Raw genomic sequence first — 12,136 nt, 5'->3', positions numbered from 1 at the left:
AGAGGCAGCCTTAAGAGGTAATGAACTCCCATGACTGCAAACATTCGCACAGAGGCTGGCTCCACCGCGAAACACGTTGTAGACAGCACTCGGAGCCAGAGGATTGGGTGGGAGGATGGGAGGACCTTTGTGGTTACTGACCCTGACCTTCTGTGGACCACAGTTCTGGCCCCATCTCTGTCCCTATCTTGCTGGACAGTCTCAGGCTGGGTACTTCCCCTCTCTGAGCATCAGTTTCCAAATGATGCGAGAAATAGGCTGGATGATCACTACAGGTTCTCCCACCAGCACATTCTCTAGTCTGTCCATTCTTAGTCTTCACCCCAACCCCCAATCACAATGGCTGCCACCGTCTTGGCAGCTGGAGGCACGGTGAGAACCTGGTCTTAGTTTTGGCAGGAAGTCCTCCCCACATCCATCCATTCCAATTCAAGCATGCAGGTGGCCTTTGGGTTGGAGCCTCTCTGCTCATTCTGGGCAGGAGTTATTTTCTTTGGAGTCTCCTTGCATGACTGCGGAACCAAGGCTTGCTTCCATGGACAGTCTCCCATCCTGTGGCCACCAATATAAGGGCCAGCACCTCCCAGAAGAATCCCAGGAGGCCGTGCAGGGAAACAAGGATTCGAGAGCATCCTTCTCCAAACCTGTGAGTTGTGGGCTTCCCCCTGAGGTCACCCCACAAGGTGGTCTTCAGTAGACTTTGGGAGCAAGAGTCAGAGGACTGGGGCTGCCTGGGTTAGCTAATATTTTGAACATAGCAAATTATGAGGTAGATAGAGATTATATTCAGAGAAGTGTCAAATTGGTGAGCAATGCAGGGTCATGACACAGTGTCCATGTATTTGTTCATACTTTTATTCAGCACATAGTTATTCATTGAACTGCACTGGGTGCAGGCTTTTTACTGGAAGCTGAGGATTCAACAGCGAAATGTCACAATTCTTCCTCTAAAGAGTTTACAGCCTGGTGAGAGAGGAGGACAGGTCATCCCGTCATTGGTACTCAGGACACTGAGCAGAGAATGAAGGCAGGAAAGTGGTGAGGTGAAACCCCCTAACCTAGACTCTAGCGAGGGGCCTCAAGTAGGCTTCATAGAGGACATGTTGTCTTACTGAAGCCAGAGAGTCTATAGGACGTGACTTAGGTAAAAAATGCAAAGAGGAGGACAAATGTCCCAAGCAAAGAAGCCAGCAGGTGGAAAAAACCTTTTTGTAAAAAGATTGACTTGTAGTCAAGAGTGACTTCAAATTGCAGCCTGTCCACTCACTAGCTGTGCGTCTCTGGGCAAGCTGGTTTAGCTTCCTGACCTGGGCTGCCCATCTGTAAAGCGGGAGATAAGCACATCTATCTTAAAGGGATAATAAATGTAAGAATGGTAGTGTTCCCTAAAAATTCCTTTTCCTACTGGGTAATTCTTACTCCTGTTTCTTTTATGAATGTCCAGGTATCGACAAGATGTTTCAGCTTTGGAAGCTTGTTCTCTTGTGTGGCCTGCTCACTGGGACCTCAGCATCGCTTTTGGGGGGACTTGGCAATGACCTGCAAGATGTTATTGATAAAGGACGTGAGCTCATTGAGGATACAGTTGAAAGTGAGTCAATAAGATTGATGATAGGTAGCACCCAGGACCCTGCCTCCTAAACACTAGGCTGCATTACCAGGGGCTGCCACCAGGGACTGCCCTTTCTGGGTAGTTCCCTGGGTAAGGTGGTTGGTTATTCACTTCCTGGCTCATTCGCTTACTATTTTTCTGTAAGCGAGCAATGCTTGAATGAATATCCTTTTACATATTATATCATGGCAAACTTTTTCCAACATATGAATAGGGTAAGTCCCTAAAAGTGAGATTTCGAAAGTTCAAGGATATGCACATTTTAAATTCTAGTAGATGTTGACAAATAATCCTCTATGTTAACATTGTCTCCAACAGTTGGTGGGAGTACCTTTCTCTGTGCTCCCTCGACAGCACTGGTATGGACAACTTAAATGTTTGCCAGTCTCATAGGTGAAAGACTGTAATTCACTTCACTTTACATTTCTCTAATTATAGGAGAATCCACTCACATTTTCATATTTGTAGCTTTTTACATATTTTAATGTAAATATTTTGTTTATATTCTTAGCGTATTATTTCTGTTGGGTTGTTTACTTTTCTTACTGATTTGTATTAATTCGTTAGAAGTTAACTCTACCTAGCCTAAGTAGTTGTATCCTGGCTTTTATAGTTAATTGAATCTCTTTTTTATTCTGATTGCTTAAAAGAACTTGGCTTTCTCTTCCTCTTCTAAAAAAATTAACAGCACATAGTTAAACATTTTTATACAAGTTTAGTAACAACTGTAAATGGCTACCTTTCAAATATTGCCAGGCAACCTTAAAGGTACAGAAGAGATTCAACCTTCAACTTCACCGCTGAGAAAACGAAGCTCAGAAACAGAAGTGTCTGGGTTCAGGTCACCTAATGAGTTATAAGACCAGACATAGTTCTATTTAAATTGGCATCCTCGGTTTGCATCATTATAACCAAGTAGATACTGTTCATTGCACAGCCGAGTTGTAGTGCTATGACTACATATCTTCTCCAGTACAGTCTTTTGTTTTTCCTTGAGTTAGTAATTGCCTTGCTGTTTCTCACGTAAGTTGTTTTACACACATATCCTTAACTCTTTTCATATGCACCATTCTATACCTTCATGTCATTTATTCTACCTAGTCCCTCTTTCCACTGGAGACCTCCCATTAGGACATTGATCTCCTGCCCCCATGTGAATTCTTGTTGTCTGGGCCTGCTTCAGAGTTCTCTTCCTCTGACTACATTTTGTCACTTTCATGGGTTGGAGTCACATTTTTTCTTGATTCTAGATTTTCCATATTTTAGTTTACTCTCTCACTTTCACCTAGTTTTTGAAACTTGTGTGGACATCTCACTTAGAGCAATAGACCCTCCAAGTCACTACTAGAAGTTATACAGTCATTATGGATTGCCTGGCTAGTTGATTGATTTCTTTGTTGATGAATAATGGGTATATATCAGCATGGAGACTGTGTGGAGGGAAGAGGGGCTCTGCAGCTATGTGTCTTTAGGCACATTTCTTAAACTTTTCATCCTTCATTTCCTCATCTGCAAAATGCAGACAATATCAAAACCTACCTCACTGAGTTGTTAGGAAGATTAAAGGAAATGACATTGGCAAACAGTCTTATCTAGTACCTGATGCATAGTAGGTACTTCATAAATGGTACATGACACTAAATAGTGATTCTTTTTGTCAGCTGTGGCTGGGAACCTGAAGGAAGACCTTACCAGGCTTCAGAACTCCAAGATTGGGCAACTGTCTGGGCAGGTGTTACAGAAAGCTGATCGTCTGTTGGATAATGCTATTTCTAAAGTCTTGTCCATTGGGAAGAACATTTTGGGGTAAGTAGGTGCTTCATGGTGGAGATCTTTGCCCCCCGTATCTTTTGGGGAGGGGATAAGTTTAAGATTAAAGACAGAAAGGTAACAAAAGTTGTCTGCCCACAGAACCAAGGCGGTCTGAAGCCAGGTCCACTAGAGCTTGTGTAAATTATAGGCAGGGCCAGAGTCATCCTTGGCATCCCGTGGGTTTCGGCTTCCACATTCTGTGACTTCAGGGTCAGGATGAAGGTTCTCTTCACCCACACCGCCACCTGTTTGCTGATACCTGTATTCCCTGTTCAGGGACTAAGACTTTCTTCTCCACATATTGCTGAGAATAAAATTTTGAATCCCCTCAGAAGAAATATAACTGAAATCTTCACACCCACTGGTTTCACGCTTAAGAGTTTTGGAGTAAACAGTTGTGGGTTCAAATCCTGGCTCTGGCAGTTATTCTTCCTTGGAATCTTGGGAGAAATCACAACTGTCTGATCCTCCATATGCCATGCTATGACATGGAGACAATCAAACCTCTGAAGGGGGCTATGGTAAAGACCAAAGTAAGCAAAGCTGATGAGGCCTAACTGCCCGGCATGATCCTGGTACAGAGATGTGCTTGGCAAATGGCTGTCATGAGGAATGACAAGAGTGAATTCTGGTTTTTGCCCAGGTTGAAAGTCAGTAATGTCAACCTCCTGAATATCAAAACTGAACTGACTCCTGATGGTGAACTTGGCCTGACCCTCCCCATCAGCGCTGATGTCGAACTGAACCTGTGAGTATGCATTAGAATCTGGGATTGGGGGAGGCAGTGCAGGATAGCCAGTGGATCTCCAAACAGGAAGCAGACATTTTTCCATGCTGCTGTGTGGCCCAAACTATAAATAAGGGCAGTTTCTACTTTGGCCACAACTAAATCTTTTTAAAAAGAATCCTCCATTAAATATATTTCTGGAATCATAACATTTACTTAATAGTAAAATTTGCAAAAATGGAGAAGACATTTATAACTTTTTGGCAAAATTTTCTCTAGCATTATTTTGTCTCTCAAGATTCTCCTTAAATAACAGTAACCATTACAGATAAATGCATATAGTGATGTATAGTATATAATAAAGGGCATGTGTGAAATATTTAATTTTATACTTTATTTTGACCAAATTTATTGTGGTTACATTGGTCGATAAAATTATGTTTTAAGAGAACAGTTCTAAAATACATCACCTGCACATTGCATTGTGTGTTCACCATCCAAAGTCTAGTTGCCTGCCATCACCATTTATCTCCCTGCAACTGCCCTTCTCTTTGGTAATCACCATACTGTTGTCTGTGTCCATGAGTTTTTTGGGGTTTTGTTTGTTTGTTTGTTTGTTTTTTGCTTAACTCCTTTACCTATTTCACTCATCTCCCAGCCTCCATCCTCTCTGACAGCTGTCAGTTGGTTCTCTGTATCCATGAGTCTGTTTCTATTTTGTTTATTTTGTTCATTAGATTCCACATATAAGTGAAATAATATGGTTAAAAACTATCATTTTAAAGTATATTAATTCTTAAAAAATAGAGAGATAAGAGAATGAGCACCTGTGGAAAGATACTTGTAAATTAAGTACAGTATCATTTCATCATACTTTAGCTATGAGAACTTGGGTTAGTTACTTAACCTCTCTATACCAATGCTTCCACATTTTGAAATGGAGATAACAATGGTGGTTTCCCTTCATGGTCTTGTTGTGATAATTAGATGGTTTGATCCAGGCAAAATACCTTTTATAAGTACCTAACATAATTTCTGCTCAATAAATGTTAACTATTATTACTATTTTAGTTATTAGTGTGATTCTATAGGAAAATTTCATATGAACCAAACCTATGTGGCCAAGAAGAAGCATCTAATATAAATATGTTAATCCCATAAAGAATATGGACAAGGTTGACAATTATCCATAGATATCCTGGATAATGTCCACACAGGTGGAAGAGCCGGAGCAGGCAATGTGGAAGGTCTTCTAGACCTCTCTTCACAGTGAATCTTATTTCCTGCAGGCTTTTCATTGGACAGACAGTTGACCTGAAGCTTTCCATAGACATCCTGTCTGGTGCCAAAATTGAAACTGAGGATGGCAAATCCAAAGTGGTCATGACAAAATGCAACAGCGACCCAGCCAGCATCTCACTGAGCTTGTTGGACAGGTAAGTCCCATCTGTCTCAGTAGAGCAGGGCTCTCACACAAGTCAAGGACCCCTAATTTCAGCCCTATTCCTATACCTGGGAGGGGATACAATGTGGTGAAAACAGGTTTAGGCTCTGTAGTCAGACAGACCTTGCTTCAAATACCAGCTCTGTTACTAACTTATAACCTTGCAATAACCTCTCTGAGCCTCAGTTTTCTCATCTGTAAACTGAAGTTAACAATAATACCTACTCATAGGCTGCTGACCTAACCAAATGATAAAATACAAGTGTTTAGCATAGAGCCTGGCGTATACTAAGCTCTCAATAATATTAATAATATCCATGCTGATTTTGTGTCTCTTTGTTGTGTCCATTATGACTGAGAAAGGAGTGTTGACATCTCCAACTATAATTGTGAATTTGCTTGTTTCACTCTTCAGCTCTATCAGAATTTTGCTTCTTGCTTTTTGAAGCTCTGTTGTTAGGGGCATGCATATTTAGGATTGCTATATCTTCTTGAAGAAATACCCCTTCACTGTTATGCCATGCTGTCAATCACCAACATCAGTTATATTTACCTTCTTGCCTCTGGTTGGAAGAGGAGTAAATGCCCACCATGGGATCTAATTTCAGATTGTCCCCAAATTGTTCTCCACCCACTGGAAAGTTCCTGAAACAGTATCTTGAAAACATAATCCTCTCCATTTAAATCATTGATCCCTGTTAATCCACAAAAATCTACATCTTAAACCGTGTGATTGAAAGGGCCGGTTTGGCCCCAGGAAGAGGGTTGAGGGAGAAAGGGCCACCCTGGCCGTGGCTGGGAGAGGAGAGATGCTCTGGAAGCTGAGGACTGGGGCAGGTTGGCCTTGGCAGGAAATAAGGCTGGGCCATCAGCAGAGGTCAATCCACCCTACTCCCATCAGGGTTGCCTGAAGACCCCCCTGAAACCAAAGAAAGGTTCCAAGGCCTGCTGTTGGTTGGAAAGGCCTGAGCCCCCCTGGGCGCGTTTTGCCCCAGGGAATTCATCCTGCCGCTCTGGGTCTCAATGTCCATATCTGTACAAGAGGGCATTCCATTCTGCTGCTCTAAGTCCTCTCAGGGCGTTTCCTTCCACTTTGGATGGAATCCCAAGCCCTCCCCGTGGTCATCTAGGCTCTGCGTGATCTGTGCCGTCCTCATCTCACTTCACTCCCCCCTTGTTCACCCTGGGAAGACACACTGGCCTTTGCTCTGTGCCCCGACTAGCCCTTTCGCACCTCCAGACTGGCGCAGAGCTGTCCTAGCTACTAGAACACCTTTGCTCCCCTCCACTTCAACACCCTTCTCTTCCTTCAGGCTCTAACATGAGGTTCCTCTCATTCTCTCTCTCAAAAGTGTCTACTCTCACCCTTCAGAGTTTTTGTCACAAGTTGTCATTACACCTTTAATTGTATGTTTACTTCTTTCATTCTTTCATGTTCAAATGGACTGAGTATCTGCTATGTCCTGGCAGGCAGTATTCTGAGCTCTGGAGACTTTGTTGGTGAGAACAGACAAGGACCTGTTTTTGTGGCGCTTATTGTCCTGAGGGAAAGACAGACAGGCCAGCATTCAGCCCATCTATAAAGAGCTCTCAAGCAATGTGTCAGATGGCAGAAGCCCTAGGCCAAGCAGCACACTTATCAGGGAACTGTGATGCAAAGCTCTTCCTTCTGGGAGCAGTAAGAAAGGGCTGTCCTGAGGAGGTGACAGTTGTGTTTTGAGCAGAAGGTGGGAAGGAACCAGCCTTAGCAAGACTTGTTTAATGTTTAGGTACCAGGTCAGCAGCTACTTGTACTTAGCTCATCTTCATGTCCCCAGCCTAGCTTGGTCCCTGGCATGTAGTTCCTGCTCTGTAATATTTGTTGAATGAACTGGGTTGCGATGAGACTCTCATGAAGTATTGGGATGAGCTGCTGCTCAGACAGGGGGTTATAAGTGATGATTCTTCTGGATAGAGGGAGACTCTGTCTGTGCTTAGAAAAACACCTCAGCTTGGGCTGGTGTGGCTCAGTGGATTGAGCTCCTGCCTGTGAACTGAGAGAGATCGCTGGTTGGATTCCCAGCCAGGGCTCATGCCTGGGTCTCTGGCATGTGAGAAGCAACTGATTGATGTATGTCCCCCACACCGATATTCCTCTCCCTCTCTATCTCTCTCCCTTTCCTTCTCTCTAAAAATAAATATATGAAAAAAATTTTAATGCATCTCAGTGGTCCTGGGTTTGTTCACAGGCCTTCAAGGTGCTCCGCCATCCCCCACCCCCTCCCCAGCCCCCGCTGCTTGGCAGCTCTGCCCATTTGCCCATGCTTCATTAGTTTCCTCTCTTTTCCAGACGCAATAAAGTGGCCAACAGACTCGTAGACGCTGTGTCCACCTTCCTGAGCGAGACGTTGTCCACCATAGTGGAGACGCAGGTGAGTCTTCCACTCCTGGGTGCCCAGGGCCAGGTCTGGCAGGGGCAATGTGACATTTACAGGCCTGGCTGCACTGTCCAGGTCCCTTTCCTTTTGAGGTGCAAACTTCTCCTAGGGCCGTCAGCTGGAACCTGCCCCTCCTGGCTCAGCCTGGAGGGATGGGGGAAGGGGAGCGGAGGCCTGGCATTAGCTGAAATCACTGAGTCCCAAACTTGAACTATCTGTCATATTTGTATACTGCCCATGTATTTTTTAGCTAATGTTTCCCTTTAATCAACACAATTTTACTTACTTAAATTTATTTGAACACGCTTATTTTTAAAAGGAAACTTCATATCCTTGGTATAAATAGAAATTAATATCACTTACAATAACATTAATCTTAAAAATAAACACAGATCTATAGAATAGATTTTTTATTTACACATCATCCAAAACCATATGTGCCTGGTGCGGGATTCCTGTGTATCCTACAAAACCATGGGCGCCGTGTGCCCACAGTTCCAAAGACTCTGAATCAGTCATTCCGGAAGGGCGCCAGGAACCTGGGTGTATGAAAGGAAAATCCTCCCGGTGTCTTGGTGATTCACAGAACTGGAGTCTCACTACTCAGCATGTGTCCCTCTGGCCAGCTGCACAGGCCTCGCCTGGTAGCTTGTTAGAAATTCAGACTCTCAGGCCCCACCCCAGACCTGTGGAAATGAAATTTGCATTTCAACCAGATCCCCAGGGAACTGTGAGGAAATCATGAGAAACACTGCCCTACGGTTCCCAGGTCCCACCTGACGCTAAAACTCCAGGTTCCCGAGAGGGCAGGAGCCTGCGATGTTAACGCTCTAGATTCTTAAGGTTCTAGGACTTAAGGTTGCAGGTTTTAGGACTCTAGCATTCTAAGGTTCTCACATTTTGGACTTCTAACTTTCTAGTGTTCCAGAATCCTAAGGGTCAAAGGTCCTAAGATCCCATGTGAAAAGCTTCTCTGTGGGTGGCCGGCAGTTTGTGCCCAATTGATAATGGACCTGTCCTTTTTCCTACTCCTCCCTCTTCTCTCCCTCTCTCTCCCCTCTCAGGTGTGCCCATTGGTCCAGCTCTTTCTCGACACACTGGGTGTGGATTTTATTCAGAATACCATTGGTAAGTCATAGCCTGGGGAAGTGAAGGCATGCCCTACACAGCCTTCCCAGGGTGGACATGCAGCTCTGTGCCCGCCCCACAGGCTGGTCTGGGCAGGGGACCCTGGAGAAGAAGGACCTAACATCTTGAGCAAGTTGGGAGGGTGTAGCTGGGTGGGGGGTCCTTGCAGAATGGATGGGGTTCTCTGGGCCTCTGAGAGCTTCCTACTGTCATCCCTCAGTTAACTCACAGAAGCTGCCTGGCAGAATGATGTGAGAAAGAAGGTAGGCCAGATCTGAGTTCAAACCCTGGCTCTGCTACTTAGCAACCGTAGGACCTAGGTCCAGTGGTTCTGCCTCTTTGAGCCTCAGTTGCTCCCGAGTAAAACAAGACTATAAAAATTGTGGGGCTGGTGAGTGGATCAAAGGAAAAAGCACAAAGAGCCTAATATCAAGTGAGCATCGCTAAAAGACATCTTTCTTCCTCTCTTCCTTCTTATGAGGAGCTGGGGCCTCTCCAGCCACTGGAGGCTTCCTCTAGCCTTCAGGTCTCCAGGCGTGGCCGGGTTGCTGGGGATGCTGGAGCAAAGGAAATGGGTTAAGTGAATGTGTCAGGGTTCTGGAGCTGGCCCTTCTATAAAAATAACCACAGGTTTAGTTCCTTGGGCAATCACTCTGTGCTCTGAATGCACCATCTCATTGGATACTCACAATAGCCCTGTGGGATAGGTACCGTTATTGTACCCATTTTACAGATGGACAAACTGAGGCTCAGGGAGGTGGAGAGACATGCCTGAGGTCTATGGCTGTCAGGCTGACCCACTGGAGAGTGGTAGCCATTGGGGTCTGGTTTCTAGTTGGTGGAGACTGAGGCCTGCTATTGATTTTGTTCTTCCAGATGGACTTAAGCAGCAATCATCTGCCTAAAGAGGGCACATGAGGCGGACTGCTGTGATGACCCCCACTGGTGAGGCACCAGGCTTTGTGCCCCACACTAAGAAAGGATGAGGCTCCTCCTCAGGGGAATATGGTGAAGCCAAAGCAAAGCTTGGGTGCTCTTGTTTTGCTTGCAGCAAACTGAGTTCTGATCTTGCTGATCTTGGTCTTGGACTAAGCCCTGACCCTAGCCCCAAGCTGAGCCCTGATCCTGGTCTCACTCTAAACCCCAAGCCTTAATCACATACCTATACTGAGGCCGGATCCTAGCCACAGACTGGGCTTTGGCCCCAGTTATTGGTTAAGCTCTGATATTAGTCACGGATGGGGCCCTGACGCTGACCTCAGACTGGTCCATGATCCTGATTATGTACAGAGCCCCGAACCCAGACTCCAGTCCTGGGCTTCAATCAGTCTTTTTTATTTTTTAATTGGTTTTCAAAGAGAGAGAGAATATCACTGATCTGTTGTTCCACTTATTTATACATTCATTGATGGTTTCTTGTTATGTTCCCTGACTGGGAATTGAACCAGCAACCTTCGTGTAATGGGACAATGCTCTAACCATATGAGCTACACAACCAGGGCTCTGATTAGTCTTTTTGCCATTGTTCCCAAGGTGAGGAGAGGGGAGAGTGAGGGACTAAGGATGTTTCAACATCAGGTGCCAAAGAAAGACCCCAAACCTTGGGTAGCAGTCCTGTTGTCACCAAGGCCTTAGACCTCACAGGGAATTGTGGGGAAGAACTTGGGCAGCAGTTGTGTGGTGAATGCAGGTGCGCATAAGGGCCCCTTTGCTTTGTTGTCAGTGGCCTGACTCCCTGCGGTTTCCTTCCAGGTTACTTTGCCGTTGTTTGGCCCTGTTTCCTCACAGCATCTCCCTCTAGGAAGATGCTGCCACCATCACCATCTGACTGGAGTGGAAGCCTGAGTCCAGCCAGAAGGACTCCTCTCAGCTACTCCTTGGCTTCACAGCTGACACAGAAATCTCTATGCTTGTCACCCTCCACTCTCAGCAATTAAAGCTACTTCTGCATCCTCCTGTGTGACCCGTTGCCTTTCTTCCATCTGGGATTTGGCGAGGGAAGTGCAGCTAGGGCAGCAGAGACTGGGATCCAGAACTGGAAGAGACATCTGTGACTATCCAGCCCACCTTCTTGCTTTACAAATAGGGACACTGGGCACAGAGGGGCAGTCTGTGGCCATGCTAGAACCCTTGATTCGTCTACTCATACATTTAGTGGGGATATAGGGAGCACCTACCCTGGACCAGACAGGCAGTGGGAACAGGACAGTCACATTCTTGGGACAGCCCCATCTGGTGCCTTCCTCCATTCCTGCACCCCCAGGGACTCTGAGAGGACTTGTGGAGGATCGGGGGGTACCTGGTCTGGCTGGATGCAGGAGTACCGGGCAGAGTGACGACACAAAGTCAGAGGTCTGGGCCACATCCCAGCCTGCCCCTCCATGTCTTTTGAGGGGCCAGAGTTCTGCTGGGGTTGAGATCTGGTCAAGCACTACCTGAGAGCACCCATGGTCTCCAGTTCCCAGGGCTCATCCCTCTCTCCCATTGCTGGCCCTAAGAGCCTGTGCACTCACCTGGTGGGCTGCACAAAAAAGCCCCACCTGCTTGGTGAGGCCAAGGGCCCTGGTGGTGTTCAATTGTCCCATGGAGACCAGCTCCCCTCTCTGCCCAAGGCCCCTCCACCCACACCCCAGCACTCAGCTCTCCCCAGGTTGCACTAGGCCATGGTCAAGACAGTTTATCACTGCTTGTGCTAAGACAACCACCGTCACAGAGGGCTGCCTTTGCTGGAACACGTGTCCTCATTAATTCTTCACAACATCCTTATACCAAACACCATTGTTGTCCCCGTTTGACAGGTGAGGAAACTGAGGTTCATAGGAGCAAAGTGATTTATCAAGGCCACCCAGTGAGCAAGTGGCAGGGCCAGAATTTGAACCCACATTACGAGAGCCTTTGTTCAGAGAGGTGACATCCAAGCTCCCTGGCACTTTGGCCACCTCTCGCCAGATCTCAGCAGGCCCTGCCTTCCTCTGCCCAGGACAGAGGAGGTCTTC

At 46.0% G+C, this 12,136-nt stretch overlaps 1 protein-coding gene across 1 annotated transcript; it reads left to right on the top strand.

Moving 5' to 3' along the window:
* The first annotated feature begins 616 nt into the window (after positions 1–616).
* BPIFA2 (BPI fold containing family A member 2) lies at positions 617–10,998 on the top strand. Its single transcript, XM_045833619.1, has 9 exons — positions 617–646; positions 1,445–1,591; positions 3,274–3,418; positions 4,068–4,172; positions 5,441–5,587; positions 7,925–8,006; positions 9,077–9,140; positions 10,017–10,085; positions 10,893–10,998. Exons 2-8 carry the CDS (start codon positions 1,456–1,458, stop codon positions 10,043–10,045), a joined length of 708 nt encoding a protein of 235 aa, XP_045689575.1. The 5' UTR covers positions 617–646; positions 1,445–1,455; the 3' UTR covers positions 10,046–10,085; positions 10,893–10,998.
* The last annotated feature ends 1,138 nt before the right edge of the window (positions 10,999–12,136 follow it).

This window comes from Phyllostomus hastatus, unplaced genomic scaffold (genome assembly GCF_019186645.2).
Source record: "Phyllostomus hastatus isolate PE091 unplaced genomic scaffold, TTU_PhHast_1.1 phas_contig_17, whole genome shotgun sequence".
NCBI classification, from domain to species: domain Eukaryota; kingdom Metazoa; phylum Chordata; class Mammalia; order Chiroptera; family Phyllostomidae; genus Phyllostomus; species Phyllostomus hastatus.
Note: the sequence above shows the minus strand (reverse complement) of the source record. Positions and strands in the feature narration are given on the sequence as shown.